The 24,422-nt window shown below is 46.3% G+C and overlaps 1 protein-coding gene across 1 annotated transcript in view; it reads right to left on the reverse strand.

Moving 5' to 3' along the window:
* PRKDC (protein kinase, DNA-activated, catalytic subunit) overlaps positions 1-24,422 on the reverse strand; it is a 677,570-nt gene that overhangs the window by 32,549 nt on the left and 620,599 nt on the right. The window contains exons 80-85 of the mRNA XM_040354170.1: positions 22,040-22,260; positions 21,828-21,920; positions 6,511-6,597; positions 6,134-6,205; positions 4,771-4,972; positions 3,677-3,865 (exon numbers count right to left, since the gene is read on the reverse strand). Of these exons, the coding sequence (XP_040210104.1) occupies positions 3,677-3,865; positions 4,771-4,972; positions 6,134-6,205; positions 6,511-6,597; positions 21,828-21,920; positions 22,040-22,260 (864 nt within the window). The remainder of the gene's footprint in view (positions 1-3,676; positions 3,866-4,770; positions 4,973-6,133; positions 6,206-6,510; positions 6,598-21,827; positions 21,921-22,039; positions 22,261-24,422) is intronic.

Consider the following 24,422-nt stretch of genomic DNA (forward strand, 5'->3'; position numbering starts at 1 on the left):
GTCAACAGGGATTGGTCCAATAGCTTGGATAGAAAGACTTGTGTATTGAGACAGAAGCCCCAGGGAGTAATCAATGTACACAATAACCCGGTCTACTTAATTACTACCTCTGAGAGGTTACATTGCTTTAGACAATAGAATGCTAATTCAATACAGCTGACAGGCTTCTGACCTTTTAGAACAATACAAAGTCCCTTAGCGTAAACACATACATCTTTAAACATACATAATAGATTCAATTAACCTTCAAGCCCCGATTCTAGCTGACCGGACTGACTCCGACACCCGCTCTTAACCTGCAGAACACAATAAAAGGTATTTCGCAAGCTATTTCCACTTAGCATTTCAAAAGCCTTGCATTGAATGTCCCTCTCCTGTGTAACAGATGTCAAGTAGAAACACTTTAATATCTCAAGGTCCATGACATTACTTCCCCTGGGAAACCGTCCAACAGCCGCAGTGGGACCCAAACGGGTCAACTCGAGGATCTTGGAAAAGTAGTCTTAAAGTTCCAGGACTGTCTGCTGGGATGACCCATCTGCCTTCCTGTTTTGAGGTCCTGGCCCCCAATCGGACGGCAAGAGGCTTGCATTCAGTCCTCACCAAAAGCCCCTGTCCCGGCTAGGTCTGTCACACATCTCCCCCTTTGGCAGGAGACTAACACTGGGAGAGACCCCAATTCCGGTACCCACCCAGTACCCCAGATAACTTGTCCCAAACAGAGCATTACTCACCCAGCCAATCTCTGCCTCTCTCAGAGAACACGCCTGCCGCTGGGGAGAGGCCTGGACTGGCCCTTCTCCCTGGAGTCCTTTCAGCCGCTGGAGAGAAGACAGGGTGGCTGGGCTCAGTTCATCATGCTGTTGGGGATCTGGGCCAACTGGCCACCATTCCTGGGGTATACCAGTGGAGACTGAAGTCTCATCCACTGATGCAAGGTGAGACCACAGTCCCATCCACCGATATCCGCTCAAGCTGTAGTCGTGTGCAGCAGCCAGTAGCATCCTGCCCTGCTGCCAGTGATTCAGCTGGGAGTAACAGCTTTACTACCTCAGCTTGTTGCTGGGGAGGGGGGCCAACTGCCCCGGCACTCCACAGTTGGTTCCGGTGCTGGGCAGAGATTGCTAGCACTCTGCCCTGTTGCCAGCACTTCTGCTTTGGGAATGGCAAGCTCCCGATTTTCCACTGCTGATTCATCAGCCAGGATTTCAGCGTTGTCAGCTGATATTTTCTCATAGTCCCAGGCAAAGGGAGCCCCACCCTGCTGCTGAGCGGAGTCTAGCAGCTGTTTGTAGGCGATTTCCAGCTCATGTTGCCGCTCTCGTTCTCTCTGTTGCCGCTCTCGTGCTCTCTGTTGCCACTCTCGTGCTCTCTGTTCCTGCAGCTGGAGGTCTCTAATGGTATTCTGTATGGCGGTCTCTGATGGGTTAGCACCATATAATGCCAACCGCTGTTGAACTCGCTGCTGGAACAAGTCTTCAATTGACCGGGGTCCTGCATCACCATCCCTCTGATCCATCTCGGCTAGCGCAATGATCAGGGTGGCCTTGTTCTTCCCACCGGTCCCTCCACGGCTCTCAAGCAAGTCTTTTAGCATGGTTCTCCTCCAGGCTGCATAGCTGGTCATTCATGGTGGTGGTTTGGAGTTGTCCCAGTAACTGGAGAGCAAATCCCACTGCTGCCACCAATGTGACGAGATCCTTTCTCGCCCAGGTCCTGCTCTCCCGACACTCCTCTGCTACCAGTGAGTCAGCTTGCAGATTGCAACGTCTGATGGTCCAGTCATCCAAGGTTCCGGGATCCGAATTACAGCTATGTGCCATTCAGACCCATTAAAAACAAACACCAGGCAGGCTGTATGTAAGTTCCAACAGGACTCTTTATTTTCAAGTACACAGCACACTTTTATACAGAATTTGGTACATCCCACCCCCAACAACCGCTTTCCCATTGGTCAATTGTAAAGTATGCAGTCTTCACTCAGGCTCTCCTTGACCATGCAAATGAGGACTTGAAATAGTCAACAGGGATTGGTCCAATAGCTTGGATAGAAAGACTTGTGTATTGAGACAGAAGCCCCAGGGAGTAATCAATGTACACAATAACCCGGTCTACTTAATTACTACCTCTGAGAGGTTACATTGCTTTAGACAATAGAATGCTAATTCAATACAGCTGACAGGCTTCTGACCTTTTAGAACAATACAAAGTCCCTTAGCGTAAACACATACATCTTTAAACATACATAATAGATTCAATTAACCTTCAAGCCCCGATTCTAGCTAGACGGACTGACTCCGACACCAGCTCTTAACCTGCAGAACACAATAAAAGGTATTTCGCAAGCTGGTTCCACTTAGCATTTCAAAAGCCTTGCATTGAATGTCCCTCTCCTGTGTAACAGATGTCAAGTAGAAACACTTTAATATCTCAAGGTCCATGACACCGGGTAACTCACAATCATTGTTGTTGCCGCTCCGTTACATAACACTTTGAAAATAATAAATTGATTTTGTCTCATTGTTCGCTGTGAACATTGGCTAAACCTCTCTCACCTCATTCAAAGTCCCAGGGCTACCTCTTTTGCATAAAACATTTATGATTTGCAATGGAAATAAAGGTTAACGTGTAACTGACACGGTTTATACTTTTGTAAAAGTATAGCGCAGCAGCAGGTTTATTATATCTGTTGTATATCAATACCCAGGTGGTTATAGGGGGTGCTCAGCAGCTGCACCATATAATAGAAAACATCATCCAGAAGCACAGCGTTTATTGATTATTCCCTTAAAGGGGTGGTTCCCCCTTAAAAACGACTTTTTCTTATTCCACTGCCCCCCCACATTCCATCACGATTAAGGCTCTTATTATTTTTTTCATGCTGTACATACCTTAGTACAGCATATTCACCCGTGCATCCGGGTTGCGAGTCCCGTGGGAGAGGGCATTCCTCACATGCTGGTGATTGACGTTTTGCCCAAAAACGAGCTCCCCCCCCCGTCGCGTAAGCCGTGTCACGATTGGCGAAAGGAGCCGAACGGCGATGCGCAGTATAGCGCCGACTCGCCTCCTTTCGCCAACCGTGACGCGGCTTACGCAACGGGGGGAGCTCGTTTTTGGGCAAAACGTCAATCACCAGCATGTGAGGAACGCCCACTCCCGCGGGACTCGCAACCCGGATGCACGGGTGAATATGCTGTACTAAGGTATGTACAGCATGAAAAAAATAATAAGAGCCTTAATCGTGATGGAATGTGGGGGGGCAGTGGAATAAGAAAAAGTCGTTTTTAAGGGGGAACCACCCCTTTAAAAAAATAGTTCACCCAAAGCTGATATTACATAAAGTTTGGTGTTCCAAATCACCCACTGGCCTCTTATAATTGTTTGGGACTTAGTAGCAATATCTTCCTGCCATAGTAATTTGGTCTAATATTTGTCACTGAGGAGTTTTGAGAGGTCTTTCCCCATCTTGGGGTGTCCTCAGTCTGCTCACATGTATCCTCCATGACAGAAATAGAACTAAACAAAATTTCCCCCTTGTAAAACCTTTGATTACTGGACATAGATATTGTTGGACATTATATAAATCTCCAGCACCTTAAACAAACTGAAATATCCATTTTGTATCAACTTTTCCCACAAAATAATAAACACAGAACTAGAAAACTGATTTTACCTTCCAGTCTAGAGATGGTTCCTTTACAAAAACATCCATAGTGCCAATGAGGAGATCAGGATTTGTTCGATAGGCTCGTAAGGCATGTATCATAACTGAATCAAATAATCCAGTTTCCTTCATAGGCAACAACAGGTTTACAATCTGGTGGGTCAGGCGGAATGGCATCAACTCAGGAACAGGCAAAAACTAAGAAAAGACCACAGAAAGTAATTAACACACAACACCTCGTATCAGATACTGACCATGTAATGGTCACTGCAGGTACTCCAAGTACTCCAGTTGTAGAAATTATTTCTGAATTGCAGGTTTAAACATGTTTATTTATTTTTTACTTGAGCGGGCCAATTCTGGTCTACATATCCTTTAGTAAAGTGGAACGTAACTCACCTAAACAAAGTCTTACTTTATCCATCCCCCCTCCCTCTTCCACTAATGCTAAGAAACTTATTCTATTTTCTACCATTTTGTTTCTTTTTGTGCTGTGAGGCAGCATTTCTGGTTTGCCAGTGGGGCACAGGAATCCACCACTGATCTCTGGCTAGCTCCCAGATACCAGCAGCGCATTGTGCCGTTTTCTTTTGTGCTACCTTCCCACACAGACAAGGCATGACAAGTCAGTAATAGGAGAAAATGTTAGCAAGCAGGCAATACTGGGGACTGGTCTCTTGCCCTCTGGTTGTCTCTTTTGGGCAGACTACCCACAGCACATGTACTAAAAAATGTTTTGTACTCATAAAAATAAGTTCTAATGTCTGGCTAAAATACTTATTATTTTGCAATTTTCTAATTTATTTTTTGTCAATTATTAGAGCTGCAAATGCAAGTTTTAAATTAAATATTTATTATATTGATGGTTAGTGCTAAAACTCAATAGAAATATATATATATTTCTATATTTAGGCACTGGATGAGATATTTGAATTTGCTTTTTATGCCTGCAAGACCACCCAGAAAACGCCAAGGAAAAAAAGAAATATAAACTAGTGGTCACACAATAATGCTCCTGAAAAGAATAGTGATCACCAGAAGTCTGTGTCTAAATACAACTTTGAACACTGTCTTGAATATACATTTGGTTATTTTTCTGTTACCTGAGTAGCAGTGCCAAAGGCATGACCAAAGTCAATGCCAATCATTCCCCCTGTCTCCATATTGACCATAAAATTGTTCAGGTGGCGATCACCTATGCCAAGTATCCAGTGACTGATGCACAGCAAAGCATGTGAGCGGGCAAAGTGGGATCGCAGAGTGAGAAAAGCTTCAGGAGTCATGCTCATCTTTACAAATGCCCGTCTAGAATAAAGAGAATAAAGACAATGTATATAGCATCTCTGCTAATTTATATATATATATATATATATATATATATATATATATATATATATATATATATATATATATATATATATATATATATATATATATCCTCTTCTACAGCATAAAATGTTTGTTTGGATACACACATTATAATAAAACAGATTGTTGAAATCAGGGCTCGACAAATCCCGGGCGCCAGGTCGCCATGGCGACTAGAAATAGTTTATTTTTTTTTTTGAGCTGGGGCCATCTGGTGGTGAGCTGTTGGTATTACAAGTTATTACCACCAGATGTGAGCTGGCGCCATCTGGTGGTGGCCGTTGGTATTACAAGTTAAGCATTACAAGTTAAACCGCAATTCTAATGTTGTTTTTCACAATTTTCACTGCCATCTTCTTCCCTCCAATTAGAACCCCCAAACATTATATATATTTTTTATCCTAACACCCTAGAGAATAAAATGGCGATCGTTGCAATACTTTGTCACACCGTATTTGCGCAGCGGTCTTACAAGCGCACTTTTTTTGTGAAAAAATTACACCTTTTTTAATTAAAAAATAAGACAACAGTAAAGTTATAAGACAACAGTAAAGTTATCCCCATTTTTTTTATATTATGAAAGATAATGTTACGCCGAGTAAATTCATACCCAACATGTCACGCTTCAAAATTGCGTCCGCTCGTGGAATGCCGACAAACTTTTACCCTTTAAAATCTTCATAGGCGACGGTTAAAAAAAATCTACAGGTTGCATGTTTTGAGTTACAGAGGAGGTCTAGGGATAGAATTATTGCTCTCGCTCTACCAATCGCGGTGATACCTCACATGTGTGGTTTGAACACCGTTTACATATGCGGGCGCTGCTCACGTATGTATTCGCTTCTGCGCGCAAGCTCGTCAGGACGGGGCGCGTTTTCTGGCTCCTAACTTTTTTACCTGGCTCCTAGATTCCAAGCAAATTTGTCAACCCCTGGTTGAAATGCCATTACAGTTATGCAAGCCACATCCTCAGTTAGCATAAGCGATCAGTATACAAGCTTTATAACAAATATGTGTGAGAGTTCAACACAGTATGGGAGAACAATAACACACATTTATAACCCACCCCAAAGTATAGCTGAAGCACAGTCTACTCACCGTAAAAGGTCTCCGGGAACAAGACTCTCTCTTTCTCTGAAAGACTTCTCTGTGAAGGAACGATCAGGATTTCTATAAATCAAGCAAAAATTAGGACCCATCACTTCACAGATCCAGTATAAAGTAATTATTGCCAGATAAATGAAAAAAAAAAAAAAAAAACAATACATGATAATATTACAATATTAATGTCATTATCATCTTAATAAGTGATGTAAATATATCTGAAAAGTCACACGATTCCTGGAGGTATTCCATGATTTGTTTCTAACCTTTTAGCAAAATAGACATGCATCTGACAGCTACAAAAAAACTTTACACTATTTATGTGCTCACATGTAAAAATAAAAAAAAATAGTAATTATCTATTCACTTACTTGTATGTATTAAGATGTTTCAGAGGGTTCCCATCTTTGTCCTTTTTGTCCAGCCAGGCTCTGTAATGGAGGTCTGGACTATATTTTCTGCAGTTAAATAATAACATGCGTTAAACTCCTGGAATATTAAAGTTTTAGCAGATATTCCATTCAAAGTACAACTTCATGCAAACGGTGTTTTTAAAAGCATTTATAAGCACCATAGCCAAAATTTCCTTTCTCTTTCGTTCATTGATAGACACAGCACTTTAATCTTGACCTTGGGGTTATATTGCCACCTTCAGGAGAGGACTAGGCAGAACATGTAAAAACAGCAAAGCTGCACAGTACCGCCCAGGGGGCAATCCTACTGGCTATAACCCCTCACACTGCATCCAGCAGCTAATTTTTTTTCTGCCTAGTGTAGGAGAACGACCTGGGTCCTGGTGATTTTTAGTTTTTTTTCTGCTGATTCCTGTGTCTGCTGATTCCTGGGATCTACTATCAACAGCCGGGCTGGGTGACAGGCTGGATAATATAGATCCTGGTAGTTTCCCCAGCCCGGCCATCGAGCGTGAGCAGGCCTTAGCTACGCGCTGGGTCGACCACGACATGCCCCGTCATCCAGGGTTGGCCGGTGAGCTATATGCTCCGGGGCACACATATGATTGGGCTACTGTTGTCCGTGTCACAGTGTGCCGTGGCAGACAGCCACCCCGTACCGCTCGGGTGATGGGTCTGTCTGTGGAATGCGTCCAGCAATCCCCACAGTATGGGTAAGTATGGTTCCTCCTGTCCCAGCAGGATGGAGCAGCTGGGCATTCCCTTGGGAGGTCGACTAGGGGTCTCACTCTACCTTTCTTCTCTCCCTGTCATTTCCCTCCTCCCCGAACTTGGGCTGCTGTGTGACTGGCGAGGGTTCTCTGAGGGGGGCTCCGAATCCTGGCAGGGGGCTGCGCTGGGGGTCCTTCCCTGTTTAATCAGCATGGTGGGGTGTTTGAGGTACTTTTTGTGCGCAGGCCGCCGTGCAGCGTGGTCACGGCCATTTTGCTGTAGTTTCCAGTCAGGAAGGCCGGCGGGCATTTTCCTGGAGCCCGCGGGCACTGCTGAGGCGGCCGGCGGACATTTTCTTGTGGTTTTCAGCTTGTTTTGCCTCTAGTGCTGGGACTGTTAGTCTGGGACGGTGCAAATTGAACAGAACACCTCGTGACTGACATGATGAGGATGGCAGCGCAGTACCTCGGTCAGGGTGGTGAGTCCTGCTGGGGGCCCCTCAGTCTGTGGCAGCTAGGAGGGTGGCTTACCTTGGCTCCTATCGGGTGTCATGAGAGTGTAGGTCAGCATGGCGTCAGAAGCTGGAGCTTCTTCCCCAGACATCCCTGTGGTGGCAACCGGTTCCCCTGCACCTGCAGTGCCTATGGACGCTTTGTCGGCGGTCCTGGAGTATTTTGTTGCCAGGGTGGAAGCGGCGTGCGGGCGCAAGGGGGGGTAAAAAACGCCCCCTCACCCACCGTCTTCTGGGCAAAGCTCTGATTCAGACTCGGGCCTTGCTGTGGCACATGCCCCCTGTTCTGACGTTTCAGAGGATGCGGACCAGGACCATTCAGACAGTGAGGATGATTCCGTGTCCGGGTCAGCGCAGGAAAGGGTGCTTGTAGGAGCACTTATCACAGCGGTGCGCCTGATTTGGTCAAAAATCTGGTCTGCGGACCAGGCATCTAAGAAGGCTCTGGCAGATTTGCCCTTCCAGGGAGAGAGGCTATTTGGAGCCGCACTGGATGACATTATTAAAAAGGTTAATGGGGGTAAGAGTACGCTGCTCCCACAATCCAGAAACGGTAAGGAGCCACGCTGTAGGTCAGGGACCTCCTTTTCCACTCAGAAGCGTTTTTTAGTCCGCCCGGATCCGCAAGTAAGTGTTCCCAGGCCGACAAGGTACCTGCTGTGGGACAGAAGCGTCCCTGGTTTCGCAAGCTAAACAAGCCTGCGAGCAAGTCTACAACTGCATGAAGGTTTGCCCCCGCTCGACTCTTGGGTGGGGGGTCGCCTTCGGGAATTTCCGACCAGTGGGTTTGCGAACTGGTGTCATCAGGATACAAGATAGAGTTTCTTTCTTGTCCACCAAATGGTTTTTTTCCCTCCAACTTTCATCTTCTTCAGGCGCGTTTGGGGCAGTACAAGACCTGCTGAGGCGTGGGGCAATAGTACTTGTGCCGCCGTTAAGATTTTGGGGATTCTATACCAATCTGTAGTCCCAAAGAAGGAAGGGGTCCGTCCGATCCTGGATCTCAAGGCCCTCAACTGCTTTTTAAAGGTACAGAGGTTCAGGATGAAATCAGTTCACTCTGTGGTCGCTGCACTCCATCCGGGGGATTTTCTGGCATCCTTGGACATCAAGGACGCATACTTGCATGTCCCCATATGCGTCAGGCATCAGAAGTTTCTGCGCTTTGTGGTCGGGGACAAGCACTACCAATTTGTAGCTCTCCCCTTTGGCCTGGCGTCGGCACCAAGGGTTTTCACCAAGGTGCTCGCCCCAATTCTGGCTTTGCTGAGACAACGAGGAATCGCAATTGTGGGCTTCTGAGAGCAGCTTCCACCTCAGAATTAGAGGAGGATGTGATGATCACCAGTCCCTCTGTGCAGTGAGGTGGTTGCACCTGCTGTCAGAGGAAGGATAGCACAGGAGCTCACTAGTTCTAAGCTCACTGCGGCTGCACGATCCAGGAAGAAAGGACGTGTCGGGTCAAAGCTTCAGGCAGGCATCTCAGCAGGTACCTGGACCTAGCTGCAACGATTTTCCTTCAGATCTATGCATTTGCAAACCAGATCTAGAATCACCATAGACCTGTTCTTTCTCTCCTAGCCCTCCCCACGCAGCCACAGCCTGTCAGCCATCCCAGGCTCGCAGGACAGACCGTGGCTGCGGCCTAAAACAGCCCACCCTCCTACCTTCTTTCCCAGCTTTGCTCCCCCCTGCAAGGCCGTCTACCAGCATGATCCCCAATACCAACCGGAAAGCTTAAAGGGTCACTAAAGGAAATTTTTTTTTTTCCTGAAATGACTGTTTACAGACATACAAGTTAACTGATTCCTTTTAAAAATGATTACAAATAGATAAAAAATCAATCATATAATGTGCCTGCAGTTTAGTTTCACTTTTAAACTGATTTCATGTTCCTGTGAGCTAAAGAGACACACAAAACAAAAACAAACAAATCCAGGGCAGCGTTTTGTTTTTAAAATGAATCTGATTGGTTCTGTTAAGTTTTAGACACACAGTAATGACAGCTTAGACGACCGTGAAAAGCTCCCAGTATGATGATTATAAGGAAATAGACAACCAGGAAGTGTGGAGATCAGAGCAGTTTTACAGCAACATCAAAGCAAAAACGAGCAATGAGGACATGAAACCAGTACTGCATTAAGGTAAAATTCCTTTAGTGATCCTTTAAGGTAGGTGCGCACCCCCCCCCCTCGGCAGCCCGCGGCCCCCACAGGAAACTCCGCGGCTGCGGCCCAGCCTAAAGGCCGATCGACCCCCCAGTGCCTTCAGCCCCAAAATCAGCTCCCTCTCCATACACCCAAAACAGCCCTGCAAATGGCCGCCTGTCCCCAGAGCTCCTCACGAGTGGACGATTGGCCACCCACCGCAGGAAAGACTGCGGCTCGGGCCTAGTACCGTCCGGCGGCCATCTTGGTCCACCCAAAGCCAGCTCTGTGAGCTTTCACCTCCCCTCAACCATACAAAATTTAGAAATCAGTCAACTTCAACAATATCAGCAACCAGCAGAGATCCCCCCCTCAGGGTAATCAGAAACACAGGGGACAAGCGGGCAAGGAGAAGACATAGTGCTATACCCAGCACTGTCACTCTTGCAGCACCCCATCTGTTTCTCTCCCCCAATAAAAATTACCCCCCCCCCCCGCCACTGTACTGCCAATCACTACCATCTGACAATCACCGCCAGGGCCATCTCGAACCAGTGGGACCCCCGGTCAACTGACCAGCAGGCAAGACCCCAGACCGCTGTCAACATAGAAAGTTGATCCAGGGTTACCCGATCGCCCATAGAGGGATCAGGACGGAATTTTTCCCCCCGCCGCAGCATATTGGCAATGCTTGGCAGGTTTTTTTCTGCCTTCCTCTGGATCAACTAGGAGGGTAGTCAGGGATCAACCCCCCCTCTTTTTTTTTTTTCCTCGTCGCACAGACATCCCCACCATCATCGCCAGCGTTATTGCCACCACTCACCCCTTTCACCTGGCGACTTTTTCCGGACCACTCGCAACATGAAATATTCAGCAACAAACATCCGTGACCTAAGGAACGCAGCATCTATACTACCAATCGCCGTTCAAAAAATACTACGGAAAGAACAACTTTTAAGAATTGATCAACAGGCGATCATCAAAAACAAGAGGGCATCACCTCAGATACAACAACTATCATGCGCCCTGATCAACACAAGATCTGCAGTCAAACACAGACAGGAAATCCATGATTTCATCACCCAACACAACATAGACTGCCTTTTCATCACAGAAAGCTGGCTAACATCAGACTGCAACACCATCCTCGGTGAACTTGTGCCAGAGAACTATGGTATTCTAACCGAAAACAAAATTGGGCAAAGAGGAGGAGGCCTAGCAGCGATCTAAAAATCGCACCTCTCTCTCACCAAACCAGACTTACAGACCTCATTGCCGTTCATGGAAACACTCACTCTACAACTCCAAACAACACCCCAGGACACGGTCCACATTTTACTATGCTACAGACCACCAGGCCCAAAGACGCATCTCCTCACGTCGCTGACAGAATTCATCACTACTTACACCTTAAAAGTCAAACACCTCCTGCTACTCGGGGACTTCAACCTCTGGGCCAATTCCTCACAAGATCCCATAGCCAACGCCTGCATTGACCAATTGGAAGGACTAGGTCTGCAGCAACTGATATGCGCGCCCATGCATGCCTCAGGTCACGTCCTCGACCTGATCTTCAAACAGGATATGGATGTCAACATTTCAGAAATTAGACCCTTACCTTGGACAGATCATCATGCAATTAAATTTAAAATAACCTCCAATACTATCCAGAACCCGTAAACCAGGCAATGACATACTGGACAAGATCCCCAAAAAAACTCCACTAAGAACATTTTAAAATCGCATTATTAAAAAAAATGACAAAAACTAAACAAACGCAATCAGCAGTAGAAATGCTTAACTCCATAAACAAAGCTTTACTACAGACTGCAGATATAATCGCCCCAAAACGTAGAGCACTTATCCGTAAAAACAACGCCAGCTGGTTCAATGACAAGCTCACGCCATTGAAGCAAGAACGCAGGAGAGCGGAAGGTGCCTGGAGAAGAAACTCTACAAAGGAAAATCACGCGAATTATAAATTAATCACTAAGAAATATCATAAAGAAATCTTTAATACAAAAAAAGAACATTTCTCAAACCTACTCGCAAAAGCTCGAAATCGTCTTCGAGAACTTTTCAACCTAGTCGCCCAGACCATGAACTCAGCCTGTCTAGAGGCTCCAAAAAACGCCGTAATCACCGTCCACAGGAAGGGAAGAAACAACTTCCCGGACCAAAGAGTCGGGGATCTCAGCCACCAATTCAGAGAGACTCTGACTAGGTGGCTCACCTGATCTGATGATCCATAGACAAAAGAGATTTGTACCACTTGGACAGTATCTCCCACTGGAAAACATGAATGTGGAACTGGGCATATGGTACCGCCTCGAAGGAGGCTACCAACAGGCCCAGGACTCGCATGCAAAATGGAGAGATGACCGAAAGTGTGATGCCAATACCTTCACCGCAGACTAAAGAGTCTGTAATTTCTCCAGGGGAAGAAAGACCTTTGCCACCGAGGAATCAACCCTAGGTACTCCAAACGCTGAGTCGGAACCAGGACTTCAAAATGTTTAACACCCACCCGAATTCTTGGAGAGTCCGAATGGCTATAAACACATCCTCCAATAATTATGAGCTAGTAGCTGCTCTAAGAAGAAAGTTGTCTAAGTAGCCCATGATGGCAAAGCCTTGCTGTCCCAGCAAAGCTAGGATAAGTACAACCACCCTGGTGAAAACTCTTGGTGCCGACGCTAGATCAAAAGGAAGGGCCACAAACTGACAGTGGCCCTCCCCAATCGGGAAGCACAGAAAAGCCAGAAAGTCCCCCGGATGGAGCGCAGCTAACACCAAACGAATGGATTCCATGCGGAACTACCCAATGTTCACAAAGGCATTTAGGACTTTGAGGCCCAAAATCAGACGGACCCCGTCCATCTTAGGGACCGAACAGATTCAAATAGAATCCCTCAAACTTATCGTCCTGCAGGACAGGTAAAATTACCCTGCAGCTTAGCAAGTCCCACACTGCCCCAGGGCAGACCGACGAGCCGGAAGGAGAGGGAGACTCGAGGGAAAAAATCTGTTCGGTGGATAGGAAGAAACCCTATCTAGTACTCCGAAGAGACCACCTCGCAGACCCACTGGTCAGAGAGCAGGGAGGTTCACCGAGCTGTGAACCTGCAAAGCCATCCCCCCACCCAAGAGACGGGCGGGGAAGGCTACATACATTGGCGAGTTAGGGTGTCGGCATGTTTGGCTTACGTACCCAGAGACGCTTCAGTTCCCCAGTTGAGCCTTTAGTCGGCCTGGGAGGGTCAACCCATGGGGCCCTGACCGATGAAAAAATAGAATTTTTTGTAATAACCGTAAAATCCTTTTCTCTGACGTCCATGGATGGACACAGCTCCTTAAATCTTGACAAGTGGGTTATGTTCCCTGTTTACAGGAGAGGACTAGGCAGAAACATGTTAGATAATTAAATACATGTTACATTAACAGAGTTGAACAGCCCCGCCCAGGGGGCGGTCCCTCCAGACTGCAGTCTCAGTTCGTAACAAGCAGTACAAACCTAAAAAGGAGGGGTGGGTGCTGTGTCCGTCCATGGACGTCAGAGAAAAGGATTTTACGGTGAGTACAAAAAATCCTATTTTCTCTTATCGTCCATGGACGGACACAGCTCCTTAAATCTTGGACGTCCCCAAGCAGTGTGAAAAACAAGGGGTGGGAAATATATCAGTAAAACTAATTTAAACTTCACCCCAAAACAAGCAGAGCTGCTCAACGGAGGAGGTGCAACTTTAAACGGCCGCCTGCAAAAACTAGCGGCCAAAAGAAGCATCAGAAGATACACTCACAGCAACCATGTACATTTTGGAAAAATGCTTGAACGGACGACCAAGTCGCCGTCTCGCACACCTGTAAGACCGACGCATGATGTCGGAAAAAAACCCCAGGAAGCACCAATTGCCCTGGTCGAAAGTGCTGTGACCGGAAAAAGGGGGGCCGGCCCCCTAAGAGCATAGGCCTGTATGACGGTCTGCCTGATCCACCGAGAAAGGGTGGTCGATGAGACCACCAGGCCCTTTTGTGGACCAGACACCAACACAAAAGAGGGTCAGAGCTCCAAAATGGAGTCGTAGCAGGCAGGTACACCTGCAAATCGCGTACCACGACTTAAGTATGAAAAGCAACCTCCGTAGGATGCGCTGGCCGAGGACATAGTGGAAGAACAATGCCCTTATTCAGGCGAAAGGCCAAAACCACTTTTGGGAGAAGGGAAGGTCGCGGGCGCACCACCACCTAATCCTTATGGAGGATCAAGCATGGCAGCTTGCAAGACAAGGCCGCCAGCTCAGAGACCCCTCTAACAGAGGTAAAGGCCACTAAAAGGGCCACCTTCTGAGATAGTGTCAAGAGAAGAATCTCTCTGATGTTTCCCAAAGGGAAGGTTCCTGAAGAACCGAGAGCACTAGAGTCAAAACTCATGGGGGAAGAGATGGGCCAAGAGGGGAAAGTATATGACACACCCCCTGCACAAAGATGTACCCACCAGGGAACGGGCCGCAAAAAGGCCACTGAAAGAACACAGCCAAGGCTAAAATCTGCCCCCAACGGTGCTTTAAGCAATTTGAGATCCACTCCAAGCTGTAAAAACAGCAGGATCCTGGCCACCGAGTACGTCCGTGGACATCTCTTCACACCGAGATGAAAGCCTGTCAGGTGCGACAGTAGATCCTCCGGAAGAAGACTACCGTGCCCTCAGCATGGTTGAGATGACCGAGTCGGACCCCGGTATCTTAAAGTCTGGCTACCAATAGCCCTGTTGAGCAAGTCAGTGACTGTGCAACAGGAGGAAGTATGTGACCTCGAGATAGAAGGACCTCCCGCCCTGGCGATCGCCAGGGTACCTCCATTATGAGGTGCCCGAAATCGGCGTACCAAGGACGCCACGGTCAATCTGGAGCGCTTAGAACCATCGGGATCCCCTCAGCCTCCACTCCATGGAGCAGCCGAGGAAGAAACAACAATGGAGGAACGGCATAAAGCCGCCGATACAGACCACACCGGGCCACCAGCGCGACTGACGCGTCTCTGTACTAGACCTGGCCACTAACTTTGACCCCCTTGCGGTGGAGACGAGCAGCCAGGAGATATGAGTGGAGAAGCCCACGGCGAGCCCTGGTCACGTGACGACACAGACTTTCCTGGGTTTGAACCCAGAGTCAAAAGCATGCAGGGCAGGCAGTCTACCGCTGAGCTATAATCTCTCCTGCCCTGTGAGACTCCTGCAAGGGAGCTGAAACACCCCCAAGCACAAATACCAGTCGCCCTGGTACAGCATCTGGTGACTCCAGTAGTCCGCCTGCCAGTATACCTGATGCTAGACCGAAGCCACGGCCGTGGCGTTGTCTGGCTGAAACCAGATCGGATGACCTTGCAACCTCCTTGAACACGAGGAGAAGCATAGCCTGATCACCCAAATAGTAGGACAAGGAACGGTAGACAAGGTCCACAGCACCCAGGCGGCCTCCCACCCAGGTACTAACCAGGCCGGACCCTGGTAGCTACCGAGATCAGACGAGAGTGGGCACCTTCAGGGGGGTGTGGCCGTAGGTCCACGCAAGTCCAGTGACTCAGGGCCGACTGGACCCCCCAGGTGCCCCCACGACCCGTGAGGCTGGAGTCCATCATAAACACTGACCACTGGAAGGAAGAAACAACTTCCTGGACCGAAGAGTCGGGGAACTCCGTCACCAACTCAGAAAGACTGACTAGGTGGCGCACTGAATCTGATGATTTCAGAGACAAGAGGTTTTTATCACCTGGACAGCATTTCCCCCGGAAAACCCAAGTGTGGAACTGGGCATACAGTACCGCCTTAAAGGAGGCTACCCACAGGCCCCGGACCTGCATGTACTCGGAGAGAAGACCGATAGTGTGATGCCAATACCTTCACCGCAGACTGAAGAGAATTTCTCCAGGGGAAGAAGGACCTTTGCCACGAGGAGTCCGGATCAACCCTAGATACTCCAACGCTGAGTCGGAACCAGGACCGGCTCCAAATGTTTAGCACCCACCCAAATCTTCGGAGGGTCTGAATGGCTATAACCACATCCACTAGGTCTGAGACAGAAGCTGCTCTCAGAAGAAGGTCGTCCAAGTAGCCCACGAGGCAAAGCCTCGCCGTCCCAACAAAGTTAGGATAAGTGTGAGGTCCTAGGTGAAAACCCTTGGTGCTGACGCCAGATTAAAAGGGAGGACCACAGACTGACAGAAGCCCTCCCCCATCACGAAGCACAGAAAAATTCTGTGACATGTGTAAAACGGGACATGCATGTATGCGTCCCTGCGGAACTACCCAACGTTCACAAAGGTATTCAGGGCCGAAGGCCCATAGAAAACCCCCAAATCTCCTGTCCTGCAGGAAAGGTAAAATTACCCCGCAGCTTAGCAAGTCCCACACTGCCCAAGGCAGACCGACAAGCCGGGAGAGGAAGACACAAGGAAAGAACTCTGGTCTGTGGATAGGAGTAAACCATATCTAGTATCCGAAGAGACCACCTCGCAGACCCACTGGTTAGAGAGCAGGGAGGTACACTGAACTGAACAAGTTGGTAGTGAAGAAAAAGGCCGCCTACTTAACTACCCCCACTGCGCTCAGCTGGAGAAAAAACTAATTGAGCAATACTAGCTGCTGCTATTGGGTGAATAAATTGAAATAAATTATATATACGTATAGTGATAACTATCTGTGAAACGGTGTATCAATAAATATATAAAAAAAAGTCCTATCGCGACCAAGTCCTATCGCAACGAAACGTTGGGAGGCGGCGTTCTGACGTCACCGCGTATTGTCTACCTGATACAGGCTGTGTATCGAGCGGGCCGGCTCATATTTTTATTCGTTTATCTACTATGCTATGCAAGTGTCTTTTCACTTTTACCAAATATTAAACTAAGACGGAATTACGCTATGCGAGGTCTCTCTGTTTCTTATACCCCTGGATGACCTATCGAGAGATGCATCTGTAAAGACAGTTACCAGGATTTCATCGCTGTTGCTGTCTATGGGATATTATCCATCTCTGTCTCTTATGCGCTGTTTGATCTCCTTTAATCTGGAGATCAATTATATTTGGTAAGAGGCTTTTATTTCGTTGGTGGAGGATCTTTCTGTCCAGCACTTTTCCTTGTGGATTGAGTTCATCACCTGGGAGATTTTATTTTACTTGCCTTTGTGGCGGGACTGATTATTCATTTGAACTTTATGTCACTATTTATGTTTATATATCACTTATTTAGCGCGATCTCTTCCCTTTTTTGCATATCAATAAATATATAAAGCAGCGCTAAAGATAAATAATAAATAAAGAATACATTGAGCTGACATCAGGAAGTATTATTTAATACACCGCGCTACAAGGGCTGTGAGTACATTCAGGCTGTTCGTCGGTCCGCCGTGACCACTGGTTCACCTGGAAAAGACATTGGCAATACCTTGTTTTGATTTGGAGTGATTCACTGCTTGTTTAAAGAGTTTGTTTGTGAGTGCATATTTTGAAGAGCTTTTTCATGGTGTTTTATTAAAGCTGCTTTTACGGTATTACACTATTGTGCACTTTTTTCTTCATCATTTATGTGGAAACATTCTTGGATTACACTGTTTGGAACGGATTCCTATCATTTGATCTGAGTGGTCCTGTCTATGCTTTTATGCCTAGCACGTGAGTGTGAGGCCTATTGTTGTGGTGAGTGCGCATTTCTGAAGGGTGGAGGATTCACTTAACACTTTGGTGTGGTGGAAGATACTTTGAAGATCCTAAAAGAAACCAACACTTATGGACTTTAGTGTCACTAACATTCATTTAGTTCACTGGTTATAGATATAACCAATCTATCTATCACTGTACGTTTTTGGATTCACATATATGGTGTTTATTCATCAATTTACTTATTTACATTTATTTATTTATTATTTAGGTTCACTGATCGGATTACGCACACAGGGACGGATTAATCCCCCAGCTGAGCCTTTGTCATCCTGGGAGGGTTGGCCTTTAATAATACACACACATAGTGTGTATGTCTATTAAGTAGGTGTATGCACACATGTTTTTGGAGGGTTAGAGGAAACCGGAGTACCTGGAGGAAACCCACGCAAACACAGGGAGCGACAATGCAAGCTCTAGGCAGATTGGTGTCAGTGTCCGGAATCGAAATCAATGACTCTCTTTCTGCCAAGTAATGGAGTTAACCACTACACCACCATGCGCATAAAACTATCTCTGAAACAGAAGCCCTGAATAACCAGGGCGCAGCATTCAATGAAGCATCACAGACCAATACGAGGCCCTGGACCAGCAGGTCCGCTAGCCTAATAACTTCGGGAGAGAGTCGGTGCTCCTCCACTGTCTGGTGCAAAATGCTCACTCCGTGAGTGACTGAGAAGCCAGAGTGGTGGCCACAATAGCCCGCAAGTCAGACCCCAGCATTGTAAACACGAAAAGGGCCAGTACTTTGGATCTTCTAACAGTCAGATCCATACAAGCGGGGGCATCCCGCAATGGGGAGAGTGGTCACCTATACATAGCACCCAGAGGGTCCACCACCGGAGGAGAAGCCCACCTCTTGAAAGGGCTCTCTTCAAAGGGGCACTGAACCGCCAGGCGGTAAGGGACTACAAAAAGCCCTCAGCGGCTTTTCTCATTCCGCATCTTAGAATTATCAAAGAAGGGCACAGAAGGAAAAAACCTACACAGAGCGGTCTGATTTGTGTGATCCAAAGAAGACCGAGCCCTCAGCGGAAACCCAGCTGCATCATCCAGCTTAAGAGAGTCCCTTACAGCAGTGAGAAGCGCACCCATAAATGCCTTAACCTGCACCGACTCAGGTACCTGGTCCATGGCTCCATAACAGAGCATTCCCCCGGAGATAACGGGGGGAGGGGGCACTCTTTAAACCTTCGCCCCGTCCGCAGTCCACCCCCACCCTGGCACAAAAGCGTCCAGGGCTAACAAACAAGCCTCTGTGGGAATCCCAGGTGCTGCTACCACCAGCATGTTGGGGAAGGACCAGATACACACCTGCCTTAACAAATAACTGACGCTCCTAGGGCCCTATTCAGGGCATCTTACCCACTTGCTGCGCTGACCAGGGGTACCTAGGGGACTCACCTCAGGAGGAGACTGCCCAGCGCTGCCCACCGCTCTCAGCCAAGGCCGCCATCAGGAATTATGGGGCCCCTTACACAGCTTCAGGCATGGGCCCCCTGGAGCAAAGAACCGGGGGGGGGGGGGGGGGGAGGAGGAACTGTGCGGCATCTGCAGGGACCTGTGTGCGCGCCGTAGGATACAGCACTAGGGGTCAGGACTGCACAAAGATGGCCGTCGAGCGTTCAGAACGCGGCCACAGGAAAATGGCCGACCGCAATGTAGGCTGCACATGGCGTGGCTACGACAAAATGGCCACCAATGAGAGTTTTCAATGTATTTGAAAATCACTCAAAAAAAATGGCGACAGCGCTGGCCAAAATGCTGCATTTTAACAGGGAAAGCTTCCTAGGGCTTTTACAGTGAAAACCCCCACAGGAAAGTACCCAGTACAAACAATAAAAAATGCCAGATAACACAGCCCCCTCAGGAAGCCCCCCCAGACAGCGTGCTTTAGCAATGCAGCAGAGGGAAAGGAGCAGGGAAGGGAGGAGAAGAGGACCCCAGAACCCCAGGAATGCCCAGCCGTACCAACCCCTTGAAGCGGGAGGGACTGTACTTACCCGTCCGAGTGAGGACTCGCTGATGCATTCCTGACAGAACTACAACCGCAATGGAGGTAGTTGTCGGCCCGGTCCACTGTGAGTGAGACAACACCACAGCCCAGTCATATGTGGACCTCGGAGCAAAGCTCGGCGGCCACCCCAGGAGTCATGGGATATGGTGTGGCAGACCCAGCCTCTTTGCAAAGGTGTGCCCACGCTTGCTGGTCGGACTGAGTAGACTACAAGGATCTATATTATCCGGCCTGTCTCTCAGCTGACAGTTGATAGAAGATTTTTCAAGAATAAAATAAAATAAAAATTTCCTCAGGGCGCTGGGCCCAAAGGTAGCCATACGCCCTTCTCCTTGCTAGGCAGAAAGAAACTGAGGCTGTGGGGAGGGGGGTTAACTCTGTTAAAGTAACATGTATTTAATTATCCAACATGTTTCTGCCTAGTTCTCTCCTGTGAACAGGAACATAACCCACTTGTCAAGATTTAAGGAGCTGTGTCTGTCCATGGACTTATAGAGAAATAAAGAACTTACAAAAAAAGTGCTGTGCCCGTCAATGAAATTCAGAGAAAAGGATTTTATGGTGAGTACAAAAATCCTATTTTCTAAATGTATACCTTTTTGGGAGATTTCCCATCACAGTTGTCCTGTTATCATTGAACAGAATTTCACAGGAAATATCCCCAAGGGGGATAGAATGTTTGTTAAATACATGGTAAACTGACCAAAAGACGTTTGTCTACAAAATTCATCCAGAATCTCTTTATTCTACAATCACAGTTTTGCAATGTTAAGCATACAACATCTTCAATTTTAATACCGTATTTTCCGGCGTATAAGACGACTTTTTGGATGCAAAAAAATTCATCCAAAGTCGGTGGTCGTCTTATACGCTGGTGACAGTCTCCGTGCTGCTGCGGGCGTCCATGATTTGAAAGCCGCGCCTTCTTCTCATCCTCGGACGAGAGGACATCCGTGATAGGCGGAACACAGAACAGAGGCGCTGCTGGGAAGATTTGTGTTCCGCCTATCACAGGACAGTCTGAGAAGAAGGCGCGGCTTTCAAATTATGGACGCTCGCAGCAGACGGAGACTGTCACCGGCCTGGAAGCCAGAAGCTGCAAAACGTGAGTGATGGCACAGTGGGGGGGAAAGTGGGGGCAAGTGATGGCACAGTGGGGGCAAGTGATGGCACTGTGGGGGCAAGTGATGGCACTGTGGGGGCAAGTGATGGCATGTAATGTAATGGCACAGTGGGGGCATGTAATGTAATGGCACAGTGGGGCATGTAATGGCACAGTGAGATTTGAAAAAAGACTGTTTCCGTCAGCTGTTGTTTCTGTCAGCGGTTGTTCCGGCTACCTGGAAAATTAGGGGGTCGTCTTATACGTCGGCAAATACGGTATATAAATCACAAAAAGAAAAAAACAATGGATAGCATTTTTAGGGCCCCAATCAAGAAATAATCACTAAGGATTTATATTTTTTAACCCTTCCTGCCCAGACAAATTCAGGTTTCAGCGGTCACATTTTAAATAACAATTGTGCATTAATGCAAAACTGTACCCAGATAAAAGTTTTATCATATTTTTCACACAAATAGTGCTTTTGTTTGGTGGTATTTAATCACCATTAGGCTTTTTATTGTTTTGCCAAACAAAAAAGACAGAACATTCTGAAAAAATAAGCGTTTTTCTTTATTTGTTATATAATTTAAATAATAAATGTTCCTCATAAATTTAGGCCAAAATTTATTTTGCTGCATTTTTTGGGTGAAAATAACCAAAATCAGTGTACATTATTTAGTCTGTAGTTAAAGTGATTGTAAACCCATTTTTATTTTTACCTTCAGGTAAGCCCATAATAAGGCTTACCTGTAGATAAAATTAATATCTCCTAAACCTGTACGGATTAGGAGATATTTACCTTGCATGCAGCCGCTGACGTCAGTGGCGCATGCGCTGTGAATGCACGGCTGAAGGTCCGGCCGACCTTACTGGGAAGAATCCCACGCGCATGCGCGGGAGTGACGTCATCGTGGCTCCTGCCACTCACAGCTCCGGAGCCGAGAACCCGGAAGACACGCCAACTGCAAAATGTCAGCTCCCTCGGCGTGGACCGGGATTAGATACCGACGCCTCGTTCTAAGGTAAGTATTTCATAACGAGCTAGTATGTGGTGCATAGAAAGTAATACCCATGGAAATTTTCCTTTTCCTTTTCAGTCATTGCTCCTAAAATGAAATCTTTTAAAGTACATGTGTTCTCCAGCCACTCAATAATTCCAATTCTAAAGAAATGGGAAAGAAAGATTAATTAGTGATTTTGTTCTGCTGTACAAACAGTTTTTATAATACATGAAATTAAATACAAATAAATCATGAACCAAGAAGATAGAGGTACTCATACCGTGGGGTCATGGGTACCACTTGGTATGTCTTTATTTGCATATATCTCTGGCTACAAGCTGCATCCTGGGAAAGGATAATATTCATGACATCAAAAAGCTGCTCAATGCGCTGGTCCTGGCGCAGATCTTCACCGCCTTTCACCAGAAATGGGTAGTCCCGCTCATCATTTCCTCGGATAACAATACGCTTGGGTTTTCTGATGGAACTCATAACTTTAACCTTACATTCAAATTAAGAAAGTCATTTATTCATAAAGAATGGCAAACAAAGACTTAAAAGCATATATAAACTCTCACCTTGTAAAACAACCCATTCAGTTTAAAATAGAAAGGCAAAACATTTGTGTACACGTATAAAAACATTATAAACAAATGTTTTCACTTTTTTTTATAAATGATCACATAACCTCTGTTCTCAGCTGCAAAAGGAGCTCAGAAAGCTGGGGTTGGGAGTGTCAGCAGAAGTCTGATCATTGGAGGAGAGCAGGCTGAGGTCCCAACACCAGAAAACTGACAATGATTAGCTCTCATGCCTATAGGGGTTAGTTTAAAAAAAAAGGAAGCAGTAGGACTAGCAGGATCACTAGGGATTTGACACAAAAGAAGCAATACAAAGAGAAAGATATACTTTCTCATACAAATACATGGTACAGCAGGTACATATCAGGAATATGAAATGTTGGGGTAACATATTCTCAAAAATGTAGTGAATCAGGTCATTCTAAACATTGATCTGTGCAAGTTTTTATTCTAGTGCACTTCTACTTCACTGGGCAACTCATCTACCTATCCATAACAACACAACTGGATTAGCCCATTCATTTAGTACTATAACTCTAATAAATAGTTACAGAAAGCAAATATACTATACTTACAAGCAGAGTATTGTAAACGTAATGCCTTGTCCTTTTTCACTTGATATGTGTGCAGTAATGTGTGTTCCTGATGCACATTGCTGCACGAGTTTCAACAAATGCTTACATTTTTCTGTAGTTTTATTACCGTAGGATCATGGGTACCAGTTTCAACAGGTGGTACATTACAAATTTAGCACATTCCTGATATGTGCCTAAATTTGCAGGTTTATGTTATGCTGAGCAAAGGTGAAGGAACTCTTAAAAACTGTTTTTTTTTGTTGGGATAAAACCCAACAATTCTACATGTACAATTTTTTTTATTTATTTTTTGGCTAGTCAAACTAGTCATGAACTAGCCATGTAATAATGAAAAGAAGTATACAGTAATACCTTGAATTGCGAGTAACGCGGTTAACAAGCTTTTTCACAATACAAACTATTTTCTTTTAAATTCTGACTCGGTTTGCAATGACCCAGCCAAAGCCCAGACCTGAATCCCCCACTGAAAATCTGTGGGGTGATCTGAAGAGGGCAGTGCACAGGAGATGCCCTTGCAGTCTGACAGATTTTGAGTGTTTTTGCAAAGAAGAGTGGGCAAATATTGCCAAGTCAAGATGTGCCATGCTGATATAGACTCATACCTAAAAAGACTAAGTGCTCTAATAAAATCAAAAGGTGCTTCAACAAAATATTAGTTTAAAGGGTGTGCACATTTATGCAACCGTATTATATTAATTTTCTATTTTTCTTCCCTTCACCTAAAAAATATCAGTTTGTTGGTGAAAATCTTCCCATGGTGCATAAAGCGCGTCACCAGTTTTCCGTAAATAGCCGACCTCCGAGTCGGCTCTATATGGCGCCTGCGCAGTCAGCTCTACACGGCGGGCGCAGGCGTCGTCTCTTTACGGAAAACTGGTGACACGCTTTATGCGCCATGGGAAGATTTTCACCAGACTTCAATCAGCTAAGCTTTCAATAGGAACGCCCAGTCCCGCGGGAATCAGAACCCGGAAGCCTGGGTGAAAATAACAATTAAATGGTATGTACGGAGAAAAAAAAAAAAAAAGACCAGCATACTGTTCATGTCAGCAGTATGCTGGATGTAATGTTAGATAATTGTTTTAGGGTGAACCTCCAATTTAAAGGTGGAAAAGTACTGAAATGATTTATCTTTGTCAATTTGTTTTACATCACAGAAACCTGACATTTTAACAGGGGTGTGTAGTTTTTTTTATAGCCACTGTGTGTAAGAAAGAGGAGCTCCAAATAGTGCTTATATCTTTTTAAAACTAAATAAGTTTTTTAAATTAAATTTATCAAACTCACATTTAACAGGTGCTCCAGGGACCAACTATGTACAACATTGTGAATCCACCACACTGCAACAGCTCTGTGCCGCTCCGAAGATGATCTCAGCGTCTTGTCAAACCATCATCTTCTGAGTGGCACGGAGCTGTAGCAGTGTGGTGGATTCACAATTTTACATGTTGTACATAGTTGGTCCCTGGAGCACCTGTTAAATGTG

The sequence above is a fragment of the Rana temporaria genome, chromosome 5 (assembly GCF_905171775.1).
Source record: "Rana temporaria chromosome 5, aRanTem1.1, whole genome shotgun sequence".
In the NCBI taxonomy this organism is placed as follows: Eukaryota; Metazoa; Chordata; class Amphibia; order Anura; family Ranidae; genus Rana; species Rana temporaria.